The sequence below is a fragment of the Diuraphis noxia genome, unplaced genomic scaffold (genome assembly GCF_037042655.1).
Source record: "Diuraphis noxia isolate RWA-SAM2 unplaced genomic scaffold, SU_Dnox_SAM2 contig0003, whole genome shotgun sequence".
Taxonomy (NCBI): domain Eukaryota; kingdom Metazoa; phylum Arthropoda; class Insecta; order Hemiptera; family Aphididae; genus Diuraphis; species Diuraphis noxia.
Genome location: NW_028301713.1, coordinates 62,242,141 through 62,268,573, shown reverse-complemented (window position 1 = coordinate 62,268,573; position 26,433 = coordinate 62,242,141). Strand labels below are relative to the sequence as shown.

The window sequence follows — 26,433 nt, the reverse complement described above, 5'->3', positions numbered from 1 at the left end:
TTGGTTATTCATGTTAAATTTTAATAATCTCTCTGTGTTAAATGTGCTATTATTTTTTACTTGTTGTTCGTATCAACTCACGTACGATTTTACTAGATTTTGCTGTTTATCAGTTAGTAAACACATAATTTCCGCCCAAGATAATAATACAAATAGCTTACAAATATAAACAATATGACAATAATTTGTGCTGTAAAAATTAATTGTGCAATTGCAATAGGAATGCAGAGTTGTGGAGTAAATTACTATATTAATAGGACTACTAAGTTTTTGTAAAGTATAGGTATGATTAAAATATTTCTTCTTCTTTAAGACATGTTTTAAATGTCTGAGTTATTGTTAGTGGCCCATCAAAGATTTTTCTAACATAAATTAGTAAATTTATTAGAAATACATTTTTTTCTAAAAATGAAAGTAAACTAGTCGTCTTAAATTTATTAAATTAAATATAAAGGACTAGCAGAATACTAAGGTTTTTTATATTTAAAGCATTATCTTGGTGCATAACATGTACATTTTAAAAGGGTTAACCAATACTTATTCAAAAATAAAAAAATTGAGGAAAAGTTAATGTATTTAATTTATGGATGATCTTAATTTTATTATTATACTAGTGCGTCTCGTAAAACATGGCAAATATAGGTAATCTAATATGTTTTTTCAAAATTGTCAAATTATTTATAATAAAATATTTACAATAAGCAAGCTCTTTGATAAATTTGATAGTTAATAGTAATATTCGCTTAATACAGTAACTGAAGAAAATTTTTACACTTAGTATACTGATACTATAGTCATTAAATACCGGAAAATGGCAAATTTTACACAACAACAGTCTTTTGAAAACGTTTTAAGTTAGAATTTTGACGAAATTCTGCAAAATCGTGAAAATTTACAGATTATTTTGTGGATAATAATTCATAAGATTTCGAATTTCATTCATACCTATTTTACACTCAATGATGAAGTACAATGCTCAGCAGAATGGTTACTGACTTTTCCTTTTTAAGTTTATTGCTCACACAGGTTGATCTCTGTAATTTAAATTTATTTTTATTTATCATGATTTTTAATACATTTTCAAAACTCTTTTAATTTTGTACCATACGATTTAGATCTACTTATTGCACGATAACATAAGGTTCAATATAACTTTTAATTCTTATGGATCATAATGAAACTGTTAAAAATAATTATAATTAGGTAGGTAGTAAAAATATTCTATATTATAACCGTATATTATATAAATACACAGGTAATCATGTGTGGGTCTCAACAACCATTAATTATCTAACTATACATAATAGTCGTTGTTATAGTTTAAAAAAGGCCCTAAATTTCAACTTCATAACCCCGCTCAATTAGTTTGGCTACAGCAATGGCGATTAAATATATAACTATGTATAGAGGTATTTTACTTTATTACATTTAATAACGATAATGCCATGTGACGAACATAATATAATACACGTATAATATAAATAATTATAATGATATACCTACAATAATTATATTCCGTATAGGTACCTATATATTGTTCTGATAGTTTGACGTTTACATATCTGCTACGTCACACTGCAGACGCTTCGAACGAAATAGACTCGTCGACCGAACGCGATTATAATATTATTACAATATTACGTACGTATGTTGTACGAGTTGTATGTCTGTACTGTGCAGTTTTACGTTTCAGTGCGATTCGTGTCCGCGGTTAGCAATATAATAATAATAATAATGATATAAATATTTCGGCCGTCCATTAATGTATTTAAAATTCATATTTTTTAATATTTCATAGTGTAGGTGGCTGCGAGCAAACCTCTGTATTATATTATTTTTATTATTAAAATGGATAACTTCACGTTACTATATTAATATTATTATCATAGTCGCGTGTTCGGTGCGTGAATAATGTTTAAAAAGCTGCAGTTCGAGTCAGTGCGTTGCCACGAATAACAATAATCATAATGTAATAATAATAATTGTTTATCGTATGTTATTCCTATGTTTATTATAATAATGATATCATTAAAATCGCTTATAAAACGGAATAACTAGCTACTCGTTATGTATATTGGACGCTATTAATTGGACTTTATAATAATATAATAATAATATTATAATGGTAAAAAATAGCATGCCTATAGTTCAGTTCTATTGTTTTTTTCGCCTTCATCGATCGTGGTAATATATTATTATTTTATATTATTATCTATACTCTGCGTGTACGATGTTGATAGACATAATATTATATGGGTGGGTACAGTGCAATATTATATTATAGTATAAATTTGTATATTTTCAACACGCGCAAGCTCGCACGTGAAAGCGTTCTAGTGTTCAGGTGTACGCACACTTTATTTTATTCCCACAATCATCCTCTCGGTATAGGTATATTGGTACAATATATTGGTAAAATCGTCGTGCATGTAATTTTATATTGTGTATTTCTATACAAAAAAAAAAAAAAAAAACCGTAACAGTATTGATGTATAATATCATTTAAGTATACAGTTCTGCAGTGCCGTAAATACACTGACGCGGGGAGAGAGGGTCATATACGATACCCCTCACTCCGTTTACCGTATCGTATTTGTTTTTGCTATTATAATACCTGCATACATAATATTATTACGGATGATATATTACCACGAGAAAACTGCACGATATATCGTCTATGTAAAAATATAATTTAATCTCTGAAATACTCGTGTTTTGTACTAATAATATCATCTATGATGAATTTTTCGATATCTACCAAGGTATAGAGTTTTGATTCGTTTAGTAATGTACAGAGTGATTCATGAACATATTCATTCCTATTTTTCCTTTTAATAATGCATTTATTTAAATTATGAGTTTTGGAACATTTAATATTACAAAAATTCCATATTTTAAATTATTTAGATTTGTTATACACATTAAGTTGTGTTCTGTGCCGTATCGAAATTGTTATATTCAAATAAGAATAGCTCATTTTTCAATTTTTAACCAGATGATTTTTTGAAAATGTTGACATACATAAATAGAAATTTTAGAAGTATTTTTTGAGTTATTTAACCTTGTATTCTAAGCAGAATGGTTCAATAATTATGGGTTCAGAAGATCTAAAAACTTGATAGATCAATATTAATCTATCATAATTTTATAATTTTTAAGAATTTTTAAATATACCTATAATAAATATTAGAACCATCAACCAATAATAATATAGTAATAATATAACTGTATATCATATAAATTGGTTTTATATTTTTGTTATATAATTTTTAAGTACTATTTTTTTAGTATAATATGCAATTTACATAATATATTAATAATTCAGAAACCACTTATTCTAATTTTAATGTATAGAGACATTATAATTTAAAAAAATAAAATAATTTGCAGTACCTAAAGGAGTTTAGTTCTCAATTGAAAAAAAAAATGTTTGAATTACGACAGAAAATTCCTTTGATCAAAATAATTGAAAATATGGCAAGTACTTAAATATAATTGAAAATTCTATAAATCAGAATTTGAATAAATTAAATAAAATACATGGAGGTGAGCATACTTTGGTGAATCACATTGCATTCTCTAATTTCAGTAAAAACAAAAAATTTGTATTGAAAAATATATCTTTCGTTGTAGTTGAAGTTTGATTGAGTTTCCTTATAATTTTGAAATATATTAATACTTGGCAAATAATGAATATTATATATTTTTGTATATTGTGCGTGGTAATAATTAATTTAACTCATTCGGGTTCCTCGTCTAGTCATCTATCAAGCTATATAAACAATTTAGAACTTGATTTAATGATAAAATAATATTATTTACCTATAGGCATACGGAATATATTACATACTTTTTCTCAAAGTCCTAAAATTACATTGTTTTATAAGAAAAAAAAAAAAATTATTTCCGAATAAATTAAGTGACAAAAATTATGAAACTGTATCTTTTTCAATAAAAGCGCATTTTTAAAATATGTTCCTACATTTTTACATAGAAGAAAAAAAGTTTAAAAACCTATTATTTATAGGTGGGTTTTTAGCAGCAACATGGAAAGTGGTTATTATAAATATTTTTAAAGCTATTGCTTGATCATTTATTTAGGGTCATTATTCTCATTTATATAATCGAGGAAAACATTTCATCAGCCTGCACAACGCACGTACCCTGCAAACATATTTTTATTTTATTTTGCAATCGTATGTATAGGAATATTTGATTTTGTAATTGACATTTAAAGGACTCCTGGCGTTTTCAAATAACCTTTTAGTTCATCGCCATTATGTATAATAAATAATAATAAATTTTAGAGATCAAAGCATTTAATTTATTTGGCTATCAATAAAGTATACTCAATATGGTTTTATGCGAATGTGTGATAATACTATATAATGTGCGCGTGTTTCGTGTTTACAAATGTTTTGTACTCCTATCGACATATTATTACACGTATGGCATATTATATATAGTACCTAATATAACTATTTTAATTTTTAATTTTTTTTAAGGATCTAGGAATGATTTCAGTTTACACGCAACAAAACTAATTTTATAATGACACAATTCGATGTATTTCATTATATTGCAAATTGTATTATGTTATATACCTATTGATTTGATTGAACCAAAAACGGGATTCGAGACAATTTGACAACTGTTTAAAAGTATATTACGTCGATATTAAATATTGTATATGTGAATATAGTATTACATAATATTATGATTATTATAGCTATATATGACTATTATTATTATTATTATTATATAGCTATCATATCTGAAGTGATTTCTCAAAAAATACAAAAATTTACTTTTTTTAGCTAAAATATAATATTTATAAGATTATAAATTTTAGAATACATTAATTTTATTAAAGTGCCATCATTCTGTATCACTTTTATGTTTTTTACAAAGAATTCATTACGTTATTTAAAATTTCTGGCTTGGAAAATCGTTAGAACAGTTTAGCTACTATGTTTGCTTAGTAAGTAGAATATATAACATGTACATTGTATAAATTTGCAACGCTATGTAAAAATAAGTATGCATATTTTACAATTTTTCGTGCATATTTTTTTCCTTTTTTACTCCTCTAACATTTGATCCATATAGTTAGGTACATAATTTTAAGTTGTATTAAGTAAAGTATAAAATTAAAAGAATATGATACGAAATAGAAGAAAGTTTCCAGTTAATATTTTTTGAGTTACAACTTACAACAAAATATTGTTTAAGGAAAAATCGGTTTTTTTAAAAATTTTTTTTTATTAGAATAAGCTTCGGCAGCGAAGGCCACTGTTTGACGTTTGGCAATTAACAATTTAAGAAGATTAGTTATTACAATGATTTTATTTTTACATCACATATTATGATTAATTTTTTACAATAAATTTTCGATTTGTATATCTTTGATGAAGCTTAGAGTATTTGTGATGGTTTCTATGTTCGGGCCTAGTGATTCGTATAGATGTTCTGGGATGTCATACTTATTTCTGGCGGCTTCAGTTTGTCTGCATTCGACAAAAATGTGTTTGATTGTTAGGGGGACTCCACATGATGCGCATTCTGTTTGTTCTTCTCGGTTCATTAGGTAGCCGTGTGTGTAGCGAGTATGGCTTATTCTTAGTCTTGTTAATATTACTTCGTCTTTTCTATTAATATTAGCAATGCTTTTCCAACGTTCTGTTGTACGCTTTATTTCGCCAAGTTTAGTCATGTTTTAAAACTGTAGTTATTTATTTTTAAAATTTTCAATTTGTTATAACAATTATAAGCAGGTAATTTTGTTTTACATTTCAAATTTTTCACCAAATGTCAAATATCTATCTATGACACCTTTATGATTAATGAAAATAAGCAAAATATTTTGGTAACCATATATTAGACTAGGAAAATTGATTTTCTAGTGAATGTAGGTGTTTTTAGTTTTTCTGATTATTTAGAAAAGACTTTTAACTCTCTAGGATATAATAACGTTCTAGATTAAATATTCTACTTCAAAGATTCACAACAAATGTTCTTCGACTCAGAATCTAAAAAAAATATGATAAAGAAGCCATTAAACAATATAACTTTTTTACCAAAATGAAGGAAAAAATATTTAACGAGAAACTTGAGATTATAACATCAACATATATCCTCTGTATACGCTGCGAAATAAACTCCTACAACTCCTCTTCGACACTAATACGCAATTTTTAACTTTTGCAAATACCCAAAATGCACTTAGCTCGAGCTCGTTGAGTTTAATTCGAAGAGTGTGATCGTTTTTTAATACGGATTGTGGCTCATGATGTCATCATATTATTCTGAAGAGCTATATAGACACTATTTTATATTTAGCAATCAAAAATAACCATCACAGATCGTCACTAAAATCACATCCGTTTATATTTTAATCGTTAATACGTTTTTGTCATTTGATGCGTGATACACCAAAGCAGTGATCATATGATTATACTTTGAAACTTTGTCCAAATATTGTACATGTATTATAAAACTCGATATTATATTTAATAATTACTATTATTTCGTAATATTTTCAGGGATTAATTGAGAAAATGCTTTTTTAGCCAGTGACGGTCGTTTGTGTTGCACGGTGAACGTCACTGCAGCGGCATGAGTTGCGAGATCACGGCCGTGGACGATCTCCGGACCGATCCTCCGACGCGAAAGTGTAGCACGAGCAGCACGAACAGCACGAGCAGTACGAACAGCATGACCAGCGCCGGGAGCATGGCCACGTCGGACGGGGACGTGGATGCGGCCGCTGTGGCCATCCCGTCGTCGGCCGTCGTGGTCTACGTCACCGACGACGCCGTCGCGACCATGAGCGTGGTCGGCTGTCGCGGAGACCGTACTCGCAGGACGAATGATGCGTCGAGTTCAGATATCCACACGGACCGGGACGAATGTTCCTCAGACGACAGCTGCAACGGGCCGGACTCGCCCACGGGGCTGAAGCGGGTCGGTTCCGTGTACGACTTCGGGCTTGACGGTGCCGACAGCCCGCCGCCGTGCGCCAACTACCCGTTCGCCACCGGGCCCGACGCCGACCTGACTAAGGTGGCGCGCAAGCAGTTGCGCATGATCCGCGAGGTGGACGTGGCCGTGTGCCATCTAAATCACACCAACACGATCATCAGCAAGATACTCAGCTCCAAGTATCTGAGACGGTGGGAGAATCATCAGATCCGTTTACAGGACGATTGCATAACTTCTAGCACGGTGAGTGACAGTAATAATAGAACTTATATTGTGTTATTATGCCTGCAATAATATTATACTGGCTGAATTGTTTATTGGCTAACACTCGCCATTTTGAAGAATACACGAATATATGCACGACTTATCTAGGCGTCATTATTTTACGACAAAAACCTATTTTGTATCATTGTCATTTTTTAAAACACGACAATAGAGTTCATTTTTGATTCCATGATGCCTACCACAAAACCCCAACTCATCGTCAGCTATAATCTCTGAATACTATATTATAATTTATAAGTTATCAGTTATTATTAAAATTACTCGTTCGATGTTTGATGACAATTATACAGAAAAATATTTTTATTTGAAACATGAAACCAAAAATATGTTAAATGATAATATATTATATTCAACGTGTCCCGTAAAAAATATAATTTTTATTCAAAAATGTAATTTTGTAATAACTTCGAATCAAGTTCAAAAATGTGTTCAACATTTAATTAAATAAATCTTGTAAATTATTTTATAGTTGATAAGTGTTTGCATTCAAATAATCACCCTGTATAAGTGTTTCACAATATAAATGAGTCTCGGAGGATTCATTAATTGGAATTTTTTTTATATCAGAAAATAATATAACGTTTACTGAGCTATACCAGATATAATATTATTCGCGAATAAAAGTTTCAACAGGGTGTCTCCTAAAGGTACACCCGAACTTGCTCAGAAATTGATTGAAACTTAAACCTATATTTTATTGGGTTATAATGTCAGTGCGTCGTTCAGGGCTAAATATTATTTTAATTTACATTTCGATGATACAAATCCATTTTTTTACCACCTTGTCAAAACTTATTCATCATGATTTTCATAATAATCGATACAATTTTACTACATTTGAGCATAAGAACTGATCAATATACTTGATAACCGACTATTATGTGTTTGTGATTATACAATGAATAAATGAAACAAAAACTTTTCTGTGATATAGTCTTCTAGATTTATGTCTTAAGCTATGTAAATGTTTGGAATTTTTATTAAAATATATAATTGATAATTTATTCTAATTGATTGCATCGTGTATGACTTGCAGTAACTTCGTATTACAATTTATAAATAATAAAATATTCAAGAAAAAAGATCAAATTAACCTCATTTATCGTATTTATTTAATACCTTAAGGTTTAAGTAGGAGTTAGATCACTGAGCACACCTTTTTGATTGCGCCATTGGCCACGACTACTGCTTAAGTTTTTGTTTTAGAAAATAAGAAATTTTACAGTACTTACAATAATTAATGCATCCCCATACTTTTTCCCCGTCGAAATTTACTATTTATCACTTTAGTTTCAAATTTTAATTGCATAATTTATTCATATCACACGAATATCATATCATACCTAACATTCTACGTGTATATTATATTACGTTGTTTTCAATATTATAATAATGATGAATTTCATCATTGGCGTGCTGAATATAGGTTTAAGTAATACTTGGGCAACGTGTCCGAAAGTGGAAAATCATTTATCTGCCAACCGTTATAAAAGAGCATTACTGTGTCAAACTTGTGTGTAAAAACTCAACACTGTGGTTTATCAACGGTTCGAGTGGGCGGGGAGCTACAATAAATTGGAATTTTGTCATACAAATTTTACTCTTAGTACGTCACTGCCTCCCATAATAGTTACTGATATATAATACATGATATAACACACACACACACACACACACACATATATATATATATATATATATATATATATTATATATACATGTGCACAGATCACGGATTATATATATATATATATATATATATATATATATATATATATATATGTATATTCTTACATGTATCATAATATAATATATTTATTTGTACTCCAGTACTGCAATACGTGCGTGAACATTATTACGTGCGCAATTACTCGTGTATATATTAAAAGATAAATGCACTGATCGAAAGAAAAATTAGCACATCTCTATTTGGCGTGTTATTTTTAGTTTCACCAAAATCGTTTCACCCGTAAAATGCCACCAAATTAACACTGTGCTTAGTGTTTCTTTGTTACATTTTCAGAATTACATTATGTATTACATTGTTATGTACTTATGTGCAACACTATGCATTCACTAAATGTTTTTGAAAATTTAACGTAATGGCTGCCCCCGCTCAAACTGTATTCGGCATTAAACGTTAATAGTCAATACCTATAATAATATGTACGATTTCTAATTATTGTTATTTAATCTATTGTGATGATAATATTATATTGTGTACATTTCGAAATATTTCACAACGCCCTTTACCGCAATATACGTACAGAATCGTTTGACATATTAGTTACTATAATATAAGGTAATTTAAATCCGAGGAAACGATTAATGCACACGGGGATTGCATGTTCATCGGTAAAATTAAATCAGAAATCGTAATACACATTTATGTATTATATATGTATATAATATTAACAATACGTTATGTAATACGACAGTTTCCTACATGCACATAATGTACTATTTTGAATAGGTTGGTTTAAAAGGACGTTACACAACCATTTTGTTGTCTCCGTCTTACAAGTTCATAGCAAATTTACGCTCAACGTTTAGCTCTGTTAGTTTAAAAATTAGAGTGAATCTACCTATTATGAAACTTGATGTTAAGAACATTATCTGTGTTTGTAAGTGGGTTTTTTGTGGTATAGTTAAATTTTGTAGCAAGTTATGCGTATATAAAAACTATTAAAAAGCGTAAATTAAAACATTACTCACTTAAAAACTTGGTTATCATAAAAAACCAACAAACAAACACAGATAATGTTCTAAACATCAAGTTTCATAATAGGTCGATTCTTATTTTTAAACTAACGGAGCTAAACGTGATATGCTGAGCGTAAATTTGCTATGTTATACACTTGTAAGAGTGTAAGACGGAGGTAACAAATGGGTTGTGTAGCGTTCTCTTAACCTGCATGTGTTGTCTCCGTCTTACACGCGTACTACATAGCAAATTTTCGTTCGCTAGATTCAATAGTGTGCTGTTAGTTTTGATATTAGAGTGAATTGACTCATTATCAAACTTTTAGGTAGGAACATTATCTGTGTTCTCATGTTGGTTTTTTACGATATTTTAATTTTTAAATGAGTTATGAGCATGTTAAGTGTGAATATTTGAAAATTCACATAACTCATTTAAAAATTAAAATATCGTAAAAAACCAACACGAGAACACAGATAATGTTCCTACCAAAAAGTTTGATAATGGGTCAATTCACTCTAATATCAAAACTAACAGCACAATATTAAATTTAGCGAATGAAAATTTGTTATGTAGTACGTGTGTAAGACGTGTGTAACACTTGCGGGTGTAGCGTCCTCTTAATGCTAAAAATTTAAGACCTAATGCGATTATGAGAACACAGATTACTATCATCGTGCGATTAAAACTAACACATATTTTAAATTAAATAAGAGTTTAGATAAGATTAAGATAATACCCAACACAGAACAAAATGTTTTACGTGCATTGTTGTTTTGGTGTTAGAAGATAACCTAGTGGTCATAAACGGTTCTAATTAATATTTAAAAAAAAAAGTAGAAAATCATTGTAAAACTAATATATTCATTGCTCTGCTCAGAATATAACATGCGTAGATTCTAAAGTAGACTTAAATAAAATTAATCTTATATTTTTTGGATTTTCCTATAGGTTTTAAAAAAACAAAATACGAAAAAAGCGTTTTTCAAATAAAAATGATTTATTTTTAAAACCAGGAAAGTAATAGTGCCATATTAAAATATTACTTATAGATTGCTGTTCTATTCTATATTTTGATTATATCCAAAAATAATAACACATATCAATAATGTTTGATTTTACTATTAGGTACTCCGTTTTCTACCGATCTAATTTTATACTAAAATTAAGTTTTACTCTAACATACAAATTACCTATGGTTTATCATTAAATATTCTTTTTTTATATAAATGTAAGACACGGAGGTGCAGTATGTACTTTATCGGTAAAATAATATTTTTAAATGATACTAAAATGTAAGGTATTTATTACTATCAAGTATTATTTAGTATATATATAATTACTTATTAGTTTCTCCAATAACTAATGAAATATTATATTTATGAAGTCACTTTTAGATTAATTTATAGTTATGCTGTCACAAGGTAGTTATTAAACAACTAACATTGGTTCCATATTTTATGCTGAATACTATTGTATATCATATTATTCATATTTATTATTTACACTACATTAAACTATTAAAGTGTAGGATTATTAATATTGGGAAGTATGCCATTGCTCGAAATGCTTTAAGTAGTTTTTTTTTTTAAATATTAATTCGGTATAATGGTAGGTTAGGTTGGTTGCCTCAGCCTGTGTAAATATGTAAATATGTTGTAACACTGATAGTTATCACTCATCGTATTAATCAAAACATAAAACATTCATTATAAATAAAAACTATTTCATATAATATTACATATGTGTAATATAATATATGCATATAGTTCACAAAATTATTTCTCGTATACCCATCAACTGAAAAATAAGTGTACCTATATATTATAATATAATACGTGTTATATGCAAAATATTTTCATTCCCTTCCGCGGGACTCGTCAGCAACTCAGGAACCGCCCCTGATTCGGCGTGACTATAATATAATTAATGTTTTCTCTGGTTGGATATCGATTTTGCTACAGGAACAGGATGAGTGCTATGCCGTTGTATTCGCTAAGTTTTCGCGATAAGAGCCGCCGACTTTTATATTATATGTACGCGTAAAACCCACGATAAACATTCAACGTACCTTTCGTTATTTTCTGATATGTGCCGGCTTCGATGGTCACAACTCACATCGCAAGCTGCAGTAGTAGTTGCAGTCTGCAAACGCGTGTACTTTTTTATAGTCTTTACTCCTATAGCCTCGTATATATTTACATAACATATACGCTGGATATCGTACGTTATACAGCTGAATAGTAATAGAAAGACAATAATAATATTATAATGACTTCGAACACAACATATTTATATTTTAAAGTCATATACGATATTTGCTTACTATGTTTTTTTTTTTTTTAAACTTGAGAGTGAGACACAGACAATATAGTAGGTACGTTTTTAAGAACGACGTTATGTAATGTTTATCGCGCCACTCTAACTATATAGTTCGAATATACGTTGGCTGACGCATGGACGTAATTGAACTTTATCTCTCAGTTACAGCTGGTTATTTTTATTTATCATGTGTGCATTGTGAGCGTTGGAACGAGCTAATAATATATTATGTACAATATGGTATCCCGTACTGCCATACCCACACTGCGCCACAGCACGTGGTAACGACAAAATATAATAACATAATTTCTTGTGCCCGATGCAGTTTGACGGCAGTCATAATAATTTATAACGAATAATATGCAAAAATATCTTTGAGCGGTTCCACGGTATATATCATTGTTGGTTGAGAAAACAGATTCGAATTTCGCGTGCGATACAATAGAGAAGGCTATACAGTTATCATTGATATGAAACCAAATTTACACCTTTTCCCTTAACGATAAAAACATTGACTGCCTATTATGCACCATTGCTTTTTTTCTGACACTACTCATACGAAATTGTAATTTAGAATTTCAAAACCTCTACAAGTGATATTTAAAACTATAATCTTATAACAAGTCAATTGTTACTCTGTTTTCTCTGTGGAAATTGTATTTTTCAATTAGAGCTCAAATGGATTTTGGCTGCATCATATGATTTTTAGCGTAATGTATGGTTTTATGACATTATTTTAAGTTAATCAAATGTTGAAAAAAAAGTGTTTATGAAGGAATATATTATATGTTTGAATTAAATGATAATTCATACCATGTTTATTAAAATTGAACCACACAGCAATATATTGAGTTTATCTTGGTGAAAAATATAAGCACAGATTTTAATTTAGTTAAAATATTTATATAAACTTAATGTATGAATTCATAGAATAATTTTTTAAAAATGAAAATATTATATTAACAAAAATATTTACAGTTACAGCACGGGATTAAAATTTAAAAGTTTAAAGTGATGGTTGTTTAAAATTGATTTATAGAATCCTAATAGTCCTTAAAAGTTTCTTTAAAATAATAAATTTGATTTTATATAAAATTAGAATAATAATACTGAAAAAATACATATTATAACTGTAGACTTGTATTGCTGAAATTTTTAAAATAAATTTCTTCTATTCATCCTATTTTTTGACACCACAGCTCAATAAAAATCCATTTATTAATCATATAACAAGGTTTGTTAGAATAAACTGTTGCATATTTATGTCGACTGGTGCGACCGTTATAAAGTAGCTAATAGTTTCGGAAAAAATTATTACGTTCGTTTGAATATTTGGTTAGTGTTAGCTATAACTCATATCTAGAAATTGTCACGTTCGAAATGGTGTATCTATCATTTTACTTAGTATTATGTACTTACACGATTTTCGTCATCCGACGCAGCGCACATGCCACATTTTTCTCTGTCGATAATGCTTTTTCACTCGCGAAATACTAATATTTTAATATCTGAAACGCTAAAACACACTATGAATATTAATAGTTGTGTGGGACCCAATGTTATTATAAAATTATATTATACGATATAACTCGCCTGAGTACTCTGATTAGAATGACGAACCACTCGTGACAATCCAATCTCAAATCTCAATCAATCGTGATGGTCGATACGCGATTAGTCGGCAACCGACATATTATTGTAACGAATGAGTCTGTTTTCGACCAAAATAAAAATTTATATATAATACATTTTTTTTTCTTTATTTGAAAATATTCAATCTATACCTGTTAGCATAATAAGTATATGTGTTTATATAATAAATTTAAAATAATAAAATTATGATATACAATTTTTGTCAATAGTAAAATATTAATATAAAAACAATGTTAACATATAGGTATTTTTACATATTAAATAATTTTCTATAAGTATAATATAAAGTATATATTATTAATTATTATTACTAATATATTTGCCATTATTTTACAATAATTATATACCTATTAGTTTATTTTTTTTTATATATTATATTAAAATTATACACATCATTGGCACATTTGTAAATTATTATTTTATTTTTTTATATAATATTATACATATTATGACATATTAACACAAAAAATAACATTAATATATACATAGATATCATACGTCATAAGTCATAACTACAACTTCAAGCTTATAAATAAATTTAATTATACAAAAAATGGTATTGTTTTTTAATATGAAAATCGGAAATGTGTATTTAGTTACGTCTTTATTAGTGCCTATCAATCTATGTACCAATTCACTCCCTCCTCAAATGATCTTCAGATTCGCTAATGATTTGCATTGGCGTGGAAGGTCCGACGCTCTGCTTTCTGTCCCACAGTGCGATTACGCTTGTTCGAAGCCATCGCATGCTGACTTGATAACCGTCTACATCGATCGCGCTGTAGACGAAGAAGTTGAAAAAGAACCTATTGACTATCGGATCCAAAGACGGTTCATCATGACCGAATTCGAAACTATCAGCGTCTTTGTCGTCGTCTTGATGGAAATGTTCGATAAAATCCTTGATAGAATTTGTCGTCTAAGTCGCGTGGAACGTTTGTCTGCGCTGTTAAAGTCCACGGATCATGATAGTGGAAAGTGGAACAGGGTGGAATACTATGTTCGGCTCCCCTTCTTTCAGAGCGGAATATTTTTTAATGCACATTTAAATTTCAAAATATAAAATAATTAATGTTTTTGTTACTAAAAGTTTCTAAAAAATAAATCCTTAATAAACTTATATCCGATAACAATATATTATGCTAATGTTTGTAAAGTAGTAAAAATAGGTATATGAACGATGAAGTTCGATGTAGGTACCTACTATATGTTCAGATATTGCCATTTACCATAAAATCATTGAACCAATGCTAATTAATATTTCTTTGTGTGGGCAAATAATTAAGGACTTTTAAGTATTTGACCTCTTCGCGTAAGGTTAAAATAATTTATATCAATGTTGAACGCTTAAAATGTAACTCGTTACTGAAGTAGTTGTGGTGACTTAATATCTTTGTTTAAATAATTATCCATTATAATGGTTATATTATCCCTAGTATACGAAGTTAAATATTTTAAAAACCAATAGTTTGAATTTTTCTTTTTGTTACATCAAAATGTTCATATAAATAATCCAATATACAATGTATACATAAACATTGTACAATTTATAATTTTACGGTCACTTGCCGCCATTTAGTCATTTCTTCTTCTGTCGATCGATTTAAATTTGTAATGAAATACACGCGTGCTAAGATTTCGAAATTTTCATAAAATATAACATATATAAAATATATAATATTATAATCAGCGTTTGATTTATGCGAAGGACAAATTAAAAAAAAAAACTGTTCACAAAATGTGTACATGTGTTTATAGCTGATACAGGATATTTATATAAAAATAACGTTTAATATTTGGGTATAAGGTGATAAGTAACTACAGTTATATAGACATACCTACAAGGCTACAACCTTTGTCAATTGTAACCAAGAACGATAAAAACTGGTGACACTTAAAATAGGTATGTTTTATCCTAAAAAATAAGAAGACAATGTTATAAATGAAAAATATTTCATATTGAATTCAGATACTAATTTTTTTTGTTTAGTACGTACAATGTATTTGTAAACACACATATGTTTATATATAATTGGTTGAAATTCTTACTGATAAGTAAAAAAATTAAATTGTGATTAAAGTAAAGGTACTTTTATTCGCGCAGCATAAAATTTATTTGATTATTTTATCTTTCATGAATATAAATTACTTTTTTGAGTTAAAATTAAAATTCAATGAATTTATTTTTATTCTGTTATTTGTTTTTTAGCCAAGTGGATTTCTTAGTAAGACTATTGGGTACGAAGCTATAAAAGATTTATATCCAGTTAAAAGATGGGATTCAAATTTCAAATACTGTCTTCGGGTAGTCGTTACTAATGGCTCTTATTTATTACAGGTGATTGATTTTTAAACTTCTTAAAAATATAAATAATTATTGTTTGTCACGTACTTTTTGAATTACTTCTTTTTAAACACATGCGTGTCGTTGATTTGCATAACCAATACGCCGTATTAACTATTATTATATTTGCTTACAGACTACCAATCAATATTTGAGAGATCAAATTCTTTATTCAATCTTATGGAAGGTTCGTTTCAAACTTGATAGTTTGTTGACACTATTTGTCAATGATATATATATTTTTTAAATTATTCATTTACAGAAAAACGTTCAAGAAACCCAAACACTTTTGAAAAGTCAATCCGATCCAGACGATATGTTAAAAGAATTGCAGGTAATGTGTAACAATAATGATATTATTCGTCTTGTTAATACCTAATTGCGTTGTCCCTTCAAAACGTTTAAACGTTTTATGTGTTTAACAGAATATAGTGGATTTTGCCAAAAACATTCCATTGGTCGATGATGAAATATTTCATATGCCAACTTTTATTGCGAGTACGCTAATGACAAGAGTATGTTTCTATTTAAATGTTAAAATTAAATTTATTATTAATATTACGATTTTAGAACTGCCAATATTTAAATATCTAAATATATTATTTTTTTACTCCTAGGACCAAGAAAAATATTGCAAGCAATCGTGGGAAAAAGCTCTAATCGGTACGTTGCGCCCGTTGATTGAAGACTGTCCCCCGTCCGCCGAAATGTGTTCGTTTTTATCGCATCATTGTAAAGACCAAAGTAGCCTACCTATTATTAAAGATTCCTTAGTTTACACCATAACAAGAATACTCAAACATAATTTTGTGAGTATACGGTTAATAAAATTATTACAAATTTCTACTCTATATTATGTTCATGATCGTTTTTTCGGACTTTCTAGGACTTCGCGAGAACACTGACGGCTCGCACATTAGTACAAGATTATATCAAGGCTCTTTACATCCAGGACCAAAGCGGCGAGTCAATTAGATATTTTCTATCGAGGTAAGCAAGCCGAGTGTTCGATAAAATAATACCTATATCTATACATAGGTATATAATATTGTTCGTCCTAAAAATGCTACGATACCTATAAAATACAAATTACAATACAAATATACAGTGTTCGGATTAGATAAGTATTTTTCTATCTAGATAAAGATAAAGATGATGCAACTGAAAAGTATCTAAATAGAGATGAAAGATGACTAAACTCATATTCATCTAGATAAAGATAAAGATAGATATTTTTTTATCTAGATAAAAAAAAGATACATTTTTTTAAAAATTATTTTAAAATAGGTGTACCATAATCTGAAATAACAATATAGTTATTTTTTGTTCATTTTATTTTTTTTAGTGTGTAAAAAATATTATTATATGTTAATGGATTAACATATATAGAACAAGTAAATCACATTTTTAAATTAAATGTTAATATTAATTATGCTTTGTTATAATAATAATAATTATCATTTAACAACCGTCGATAATAACCAGACAACGGCAAGCATCTATTCCTAAAATAGACGAATTGTACATTTTTAATTTCTACAGGCTACGATATCGATATGACGATATGTGACAATGGGAAATGAGTTTAACACAGTCGTTATTTTACGTTATTTGTACATATTATTATAAATTGTATTATTTATAAATAATACATTTAATAAAAATTAAAAAAAATCGTTTGGCCAATTCTTACGATTTTCATCAATAAAAAAAGTATCTAGATGAATTTATTTAGATTAGTAAATTATTTATCTAAGATAAACGTTTAGATACCTTATAACTATTTATCTAGATAAGATAAAAGATGAACAAAAAACTATCTAGATAAATTTATCTAGATAAGTCCGAACACTGTTTGCGATGTATAAATAAAATTTAATATTTTGATAATAATTTTTGTCATTCCTTTTTAGAGTCCACAGTGCCAGCGCTGTGTGCCCTCACAACAGGGTACTGCCGAACATGGTGTCCACCTGTATTACTGCCATATACTCCGCATCAGAGGAGTTGCCGGTTAACTGTTCGGAAGCCGAATTCGATTGCTATTACACCAATCACCTGAGATGCTACATTGTTGTTCTTCAAAACATGTAAGGGTATACTCTATACTATATATTATTATAGATGTATTTTATATACATTAAATACGCGTCTACTGTATAGGTATATATTATGTAATCGTATATCACAACTCATACGTATCTTATATATCGACGCCTCTGCACTGTCGCGCCGTCACCTGCCCGTACCTATTTAGAATATATTATTTCTGTATAGTTGTTATTATCTATTAATTAATACGTCTAAACACTCTAAACCCATTGTTATTGTTTACAGATCAGAATACAGCGATTGGCTGTACGGACTTGCTCAACTGTTGCGTCCGCTGCCGTTTCCCGGATTGCTGTTAATTCGTTCAATTTTTATGGAGTAAGTATAATTTTGTTGTTATATCATTCAAACTTTAGATTCCGAAACCGGTACACATTCAACCACATATTTTAGATTCTGAGCATATACATCGGGAATATAATTTACAAGTTTTAAAGTACGAGATGTTTTCTTTACTATCTAGATTGCGCTTTGAATAAACATTTTTTCCATAGCTTTCAGAAGTTTCCCCAAAGCAATGTAATGTATGACCGTCCATTATTTTTTAGTTGATTTCCGTTCTCCATTTTTTCGATGATTTAAATTTTTCTAGATTCTATTGTTATCATATACGCCTTAAAACAATAATGTTTAAAAGTCAAAACATTAAAACCTGGGATTTAAACAAAATATTTAAAAAAAATCTAGTATAATAAATTTGTATATCAAAATAATATCGTTATAATGTACACATTATTACTTTTACTTAATATTATAATAAATAAGGTATTAGTGATATTTTTTTTTTTATTATTTAAATAAGGCTTCAACTCCTGAGGTTATTAGCCTGCAGTAAATACAAAATACAAAATAGTAATTATAGAGTATTGATCTTAAAGCTATGGGGACACATTATGTTTGACAATAGAGGGATTTTGTAGAGTATATGTACATTCAATTATTTTTCTAAATTAATTTTTCTAAGCCTATGTTTTTGAAAAAAACGTATATGTTTTTGGAGTTATCTTCGCCAAGTGCTTGTTGCATAGTTAATGGGTTCCCGAGGATTTGTCTGGAGTTGGTGAACTTTGGGCATTCTAGCGTGATGTGTTTAATTGTCAGAACTTTGTCACAGAGTTCGCATGTCGGGCTGTCTTCTTTTTTTATGAGGTGTAGGTGTGTTAGGCGATAGTGTCCAATCCGGGTTCTTGTGGTAACTACTTCTTCGTGCCTGGATGAGGATGGGGGAGTTTTCCATGGGTCGACTGACGGTTTAATTTCTTTTAATTTATTTGTGTTTGGAGTCTTCTCCCACGAGCCTTGCCAGTGACTTTTAGTTAGATTATTTATGTTTGAGAGTGCGTCTTGAAATGTTATTTTATTTATTAGTACCGAGCTGGGTGATGTTATTGCTTCGTTGGCTGCCTTATCAGCTAGTTCGTTGCCACTTATGCCAGTGTGGGAGGGGACCCATAGAAATTCGATTTTTTTTGTTGTGTTTGATAACTTTTCTTGGATGGATTGAATTATTTTGTTTTTGGGGTAAGGATTTTCGAGGGCTAGGAGTGCACTAAGAGAGTCACTAATTATAAGTATTTCTTCAGACGATAAGGTCGTCGCGTGTGAGATTGCATTTTGGATGGCTTGACTTTCAGCGGAAAAAATGCTGGTTTCGTGAGGAGATTTGAACATTGAAGTTTTGTTATTTTCTATGAATGCGAAACCGGTTCCATTTGGGGATTTTGAGGCGTCCGTAAAGATTTTTATGTGGTGAGGGTATTTTCCTTCTATTATTTCTGAAAAGTTATTTATTATAGTTGAGTTTGAGGAGATTTTTTTGTCAAATTCGAGTAGTTGGGTATTGGGCTTAATATTCCACATCCACGGAGGGGAAGACGGGAAGATAATTCTGTTAAACATAATTGGTTTGAACTTCATTATATCTGCTATGTTCTTATACGTGTCATCGATAGTGAGAGGTATGTTTGGACTGTTATGTATATTCAGAGGTCTTCTGGTTGGAACTTGAGTTTTGTTATTTGAGAATTTAGTTACAAATTTTAGTGTTTCTTTAATCCTTCTAAATTCAAGTGGGAGTTCTCCAGCGTTGCACATAATACTTGCAGTTGGGCTTGTGCGGAAGGCACCTGTGGCTAGTCTAATGCCTTGATTGTGTATAGGATTTAGTGTATTGACAATTTTGCTTCTGGCCGTATTATAAATGACTGCACCGTATTCCATTTTTGCTAGTATAATTGCTTTATATATAGTAATGAGGCTATTTTTTTCAGAGCCCCAGGAGTAATGAGATAAGGTTTTCATAATTTTCATGTTGTTGTTTGCATTTATTATTAGTGATATTGTGTGAAGTGCTACTGCTACTGACGTATTCATGACGGATTGATAACGGCTAATTATTTCCATTTGAGAAAAGTTTTCTTTATGAACATATTTGTACATATTTCAACCCTGTTGTAACCACATTGTGCATAGGATTTACGACATCTGCATCATATTGTGTTTTATTATTATTTCAAATTTACGAGATTCCAAGTATTTATCGAGTTTTCAAAAATAATGTAGTTGTGAAGTAAAATTGAGATAAATAATTTAAATACATTTTGTTTAAACTCAACACTATAAAATTAGTTAGGTATCGTATGTTGTATACTCGTATACTGGACGACTACATTAATGGTATTTTTTTTAACAGCATGATTAGTATGTTATAATCATGTTTATATAAATACAACTGGTATAAGATATATTCAAGTGCCATTTTATACTATAGATTTTGATAACAAGAATGGTTAGATTATTTAATTTTTTAATTCATAGTTTTCAATTTTAGCAAAATAAGTTTTAAGTCATAAACAAAAATAAATCAACCTGCTTGTAGTTAATTTTTTTCAATTGAGCCAATTATTTCAAAACTACAACCAACAATTAAATATTATATAGATAATTTTAATTTTTAAATATTCGTTCACGAAACGGATAATTTGATAGGTAGTGCTTTGAACGTTTATTCTATCTTAGCCTTGATGAAAAGTGAGTGTTATTTTCCATTTTAGTAATAACTAATATTATGTTCTATTTTGAATTCAGTAGGTAATTACTACCTATTTACTAATTATTAACTATCTACTGAATCTATTTTGTTGACGTGTTTTATAATATTACGATTTCTTCAAATAACCTGCGTGATGCGTGTTATTTTTAACATTTTATTATACTTTAATTTTTGTATAAATTATTAAAAATACATATTATATGTAAAATATACTTATTTTATCTGTCTATGATATGCATGTAATATGTCCTAGAATCTTTAAAGTAGCAAACAATATAGTTTTTAAACAAAACATGTTTATGACATAAAATATTGTATATTCTAAAGAGCTTGACAACCATTCTGATTCTGACACCATTATGCGTTCATCCAAAATACCAAGACCCATGAGAACCGCTTCTTGATTTCTATTGTTTGTTAATGCTATTTATTGTTTCTTATTATGGGACGTGATTTATGAAAATATATATTTGTGACACTTTTGTGACCAATTAACCATTGTTTTTTTTTTTTTTTTTGTTCATTTTAGGGACATTTCCTCTGTGATATTAAAAATAGGACTGCATGAAGATTGTGAAATTCATAAGCAGGTATTAGCTGTCCGTGAGACAAAAGACGGCTGGTTCGATTTGTGTTCACCAATTGAAGCTGTGTTCTGTGGAAGTTCAATTGTTTGGACTCAATTGGTATGTTTCAAAATTATGTATTGATTTGCGTTGTATAACAGCGCAAAGTGTAAACCATACAAAACACACGATTTATAAATTTCACAAAACTCTAATTTTGTAGTGACGTAGTCAGTATATTAAGAATACATTGAAGTGGTTTTAAGATTTTTAAAAGTATAATATTACATTATGGTCGACATCAGATTGACTTACAGTATAGAGTACGATATAGAGGGAACACTTTTTTAGCTCCATAACTCTCTAAGAGTATTCGCTTTCACCGTCATCTACTACTATACTTCCCTATCATGCAAAGTTCCACTCCAATAATAAAATTCTGTCCTAAAATCCTGATTTATCCCGTCAAATTATCTCTTCCTTTGTCTATCTTCCGGTCTTTTTGCATCTGTCACCACAGTCGTTGTTTTGACTCGGAAATTTTAAAAATGTATAAATATCATCTAACATCTTGTTAATAATTTTTTGTTAGATTAAGGCATCTAGTAAATAAATATTGCGTATTCTACTATTTATCTAAGCATATAATATACATCATATATGTTATAATTAGCTTAAAACGTTGATGGCTTGCGAGCGCTGTAAAAAAAAGAAACTCTTGAAAAATTTGAAAGCCAAGCATTTGGGAACGTGCGTTTCGGAAGCGTTAAAAAACAACAAAATCGTGATGGATGTCTTGTGCTTAATGCTTGAGTGGATGGTCGTGGAAGATTTGCATCAAAGAAATCAGATTGTCGATACACTAAAGTCTACAGAATTTGGCAGAAAAGTATACGATGAGTTTATGTCAAGGCAGAATCAACTACTTGAATTGGTAAGATAAATATAATATAGGTATTAGGTACAATTATTGAATCTTTATAATGTGTACACTATACTGTTTGAATGCCTTGACTTATGTCAAGATCCCTAATAAGTTGTACACGAATTTTAAGAAGCATTCGATCCTATTGACGAATAATATTTATGGTTTAAGTTTAATTTTCAAATCGTATGGCATTATACGACCTACGTTTTATAAGTTATAACTTATAAGACGCGAGATGATGGATACTCGTATATATATATATATATGAAAATATTATTTAAGACTTTAAAATAATCATTTGGGTGGGAAAGTGGACAGTGCTAACAAAAGTCGCGAGTAGGTCATAAACTCATAACTCTTTAGTATAAGAATCTGAGTCCCTGTTCCCTCATGACGATAATTTTTTAATCTGAAATTTAGGCATTATATTATTATGTAATAATATACATCTAATTTGTGTACAATTATATTGTTCTAAGAATTTAATCATATTGAAAATTAAATACATCTAACTCGATTTATTCAGGGTGATTTTATACTTTATATTTTTAAAACAAGATTTTAGAAATCTGACTTTTTTACCTGCGGTGTTCTAATAACCATATAGTATTAATTTCATTTACAGCAACGAAAAGGAGGCCCTCAAAACTTATCATTGCCGGCCCGAGGCACTGATTTGGACCTGAATTCCATGTTTGATTGTGGCCCTTTTGGTAATTTAGAGTCGGTCGACTTGGCTTTTACCAATGTTACAGATACTTGTGCCAATACGTTGATTAAATTACCATCTTTAAAAGTTCTTAATTTGTGGGGTACTCAGGTATGTATATGCTTCTCAAAAATGTTTTTTGAAACAAGTAAAAATATAAATAGTATAAATAAAAATAAAATTATTTTAGTTTGGTGATTCCGGGCTATTAATCATATCGGATCATCTGACCAACTTGCAAGTTTTGAATTTGTGTGAGACCAAAGTTACCGACAGGGGAATTGTATCGCTCATAAGTAAGACACGTGTCTAATATTTGTTTATTTTTTTGTTTTAACGAGCAATTTCTAAACAAACCCGATTTTTGCAGGTCTCATCAATTTGAAAAAACTTAATTTAAATAGTACTAAAGCAACGGTTCGATCCGTGGACGTATTGAAAAAAAAACTACCAGGCTTACACGAAGTAGACGTCAGATACTCATTTGCCTGGTAAAATGTATTTTTTTTTGTTATGATATATATTATTATAATGTGTTCAACATAAAATGATTTTTATAATTTTTTTATTTTTGTTGACAATCTGCCTGATAAACATGCAACTATAATAATATAATAAAAAAAATAATATTAATATATTTAATATTATTATATAACTGTTTTACTCTTTGAGTATAAAAAGACTGTGGCCCTGATTATATATATATGAACATATATATATACCATTATACTTTTACCTTTGTTTATAATAATGTTATCAAATAAGTAAATTAAATTTAAGGCGATGAATAATAATCGTTCATTTAATATTCTGTTAATAATAATTAAGTAAATAATGCTTAAGTGACATCGCATTTGAGATACGATATCACAACGTTATATTATCTATAGTCGTGCCTTTTTTCATTAAATTGCTAATTATATAGCGTATAAGTATATAATATTATTATATTACTCGTATCAAATTTTACTTATAGAAACGCTCAAAGAATTTCAATTTCTATTACGATTTTATTCTATTCTTAGATAGTCGAATATTATGTTATGATATTTGTTTAAACATTTTTTTTAATCAACTTTTTTATCGTACAATATTCGTATACATGTGTAATGAGTAATGACGAATTTCGACGAACAAAACACTTTCACAGCGGGTTGTTTGTATTTAGATTCCGTTTTTTACGTACCATATGTATTATATTGAAACTAATATACACGGAATAATAATTATGTGTATATTAAAATAATACGACATTTTTACACTAAAGGGTACGAACTGTGAGGGTAAAGAATAACTAAAACGTTTACATCAGGTAAATTGATTAATACCTGTGTCATAAAATGTAAGTACTTAGCTAAAATATTATAACTTAACTACAGTATAATATAAATAATATTATATTATAACCATTATTATTATTTTTTTTTTTTATTATTGTTGTTATTATTATTATTATCGTTAAAATTATTATTATTATTATCTGCTATATTGAAGCATAAAATATTTTACATATATAATTCGTAGAACTCACGTACATTATTATGTTGAAATAACTTGTATCATGTAAAATCTACGATTAATCTCTATATAGTGCTAAACTAATTAGTACATATCGCTATGTTGTTTTTCTTCTTAAATGTATACTTTTTTTGTATCATCCTCAACGAATATAGTATATAAGTGTAACATTCAACATTAATTTATATAAATCTTATAACAATATAAAAAAAAAAAAAATACATCTATAAATGATTTTGAAATTATTTTGTTCACATTTATTTCGGTTATATTTTTAACCAACGTGTTTTTATTTTATTGAGTTATGTTTATAGATCCATGTTAAATTTTTTAAATGAATAATATTTCAACAATAAGTTGGGCCAGTTGGGGGCAAATTGTGTTAAGTGTATCGTATACGTACGTCCTACATATCACATATGCGGTAGAAGTCGTATAAATGTTTACTATAGGAATGACAACTATAAATGCATAAACAAAATTATCCCGTGACGCATTTTACCTCTTTTCTTTTAATAATTTAAAAATTATTATTTTTCAAATTTAATTATTTAACTAACCGACAAAAAAACAAATATATTTTCCAGCCAATTTTAAAATAGTGATTTGGCACAAATGCATTGATTTTCGTTTTTATACAATAATATTATGTTGATTGATTCAAATAATATTTCTACATAAATACATTATTTTACGATTTCTGCTTTTTTATCAATATTTATGTACAGGTAATATGTGTAATTTGAATTCTAATTCATTGTACGTTTTTGTTTGTGTCATTATTATATGTATCACTTGAATAAGTATAATATAATATATTATACTCCATTATTAAGTATAACATGAACGCCAAGGGTATATAATTACTTTTCTTTTACACAGATACGAGGGTCTTTCAATGCATGAATATTAAAGCAAAACTTTTGTTGCAAAGAAACCTTTGTGATTTTGATAGTCAATTATTTTCTTTGCACGCTATAATAATATAATGAATTATATTGCCCATATATTAAAAAATTATTAAATTGGTGTTCTTGAACTTTTCAAAATTGAAGACTATCATATTATTATGTATTTATATTTATAAAAAAAAACTAGTTAAACGGGTTCATTTCAAAACTAACTTGATTTAGATAATATTTAATAATAATATTATTATACTTTTATTCTATTAAAAATCAAAAACTATTTTCGTTTAAATTTAGTATCATCGTTATTATGGAGCAAAAGGCTTGCAGTATGGTATATACTATAATAATATG

At 28.6% G+C, this 26,433-nt stretch overlaps 2 protein-coding genes across 7 annotated transcripts in view; one reads left to right on the top strand and one right to left on the bottom strand.

The window, feature by feature from the left end:
- The window catches only part of LOC107163610 (UDP-glucosyltransferase 2-like), a 35,511-nt gene extending 23,098 nt beyond the window's left edge, over positions 1 to 12,413 (bottom strand). Inside the window, exons 1-2 of one of the 2 annotated variants that reach the window (XM_015511089.2) lie at positions 12,294 to 12,413; positions 12,039 to 12,203 (exon numbers count right to left, since the gene is read on the bottom strand). The gene's annotated coding sequence lies outside the window, so the exon portion shown is untranslated. Of the gene's footprint in view, positions 1 to 12,038 lie in introns of both variants that reach the window. The other variant, XM_015511088.2, reaches the window with a different exon arrangement.
- The window catches only part of LOC107163609 (C-Maf-inducing protein-like), a 38,423-nt gene extending 14,135 nt beyond the window's left edge, over positions 1 to 24,288 (top strand). For 2 of the 5 annotated variants that reach the window (XM_015511087.2, XM_015511086.2), the window contains 14 exons: positions 6,570 to 7,224; positions 16,152 to 16,280; positions 16,423 to 16,473; positions 16,549 to 16,620; positions 16,712 to 16,801; positions 16,904 to 17,095; positions 17,173 to 17,276; positions 18,200 to 18,376; positions 18,624 to 18,716; positions 21,980 to 22,136; positions 22,690 to 22,950; positions 23,570 to 23,764; positions 23,844 to 23,949; positions 24,024 to 24,288. In XM_015511087.2, the coding sequence (XP_015366573.2) occupies positions 6,616 to 7,224; positions 16,152 to 16,280; positions 16,423 to 16,473; positions 16,549 to 16,620; positions 16,712 to 16,801; positions 16,904 to 17,095; positions 17,173 to 17,276; positions 18,200 to 18,376; positions 18,624 to 18,716; positions 21,980 to 22,136; positions 22,690 to 22,950; positions 23,570 to 23,764; positions 23,844 to 23,949; positions 24,024 to 24,148 (2,361 nt within the window). In that variant the 5' untranslated portion in view covers positions 6,570 to 6,615 and the 3' untranslated portion in view covers positions 24,149 to 24,288. Of the gene's footprint in view, positions 1 to 1,688; positions 1,970 to 6,542; positions 7,225 to 16,151; positions 16,281 to 16,422; positions 16,474 to 16,548; positions 16,621 to 16,711; positions 16,802 to 16,903; positions 17,096 to 17,172; positions 17,277 to 18,199; positions 18,377 to 18,623; positions 18,717 to 21,979; positions 22,137 to 22,689; positions 22,951 to 23,569; positions 23,765 to 23,843; positions 23,950 to 24,023 lie in introns of those variants that run through there. The other 3 variants (XM_015511084.2, XM_015511083.2, XM_015511085.2) reach the window with 2 other exon arrangements.
- Positions 24,289 to 26,433: the final 2,145 nt, after the last annotated feature.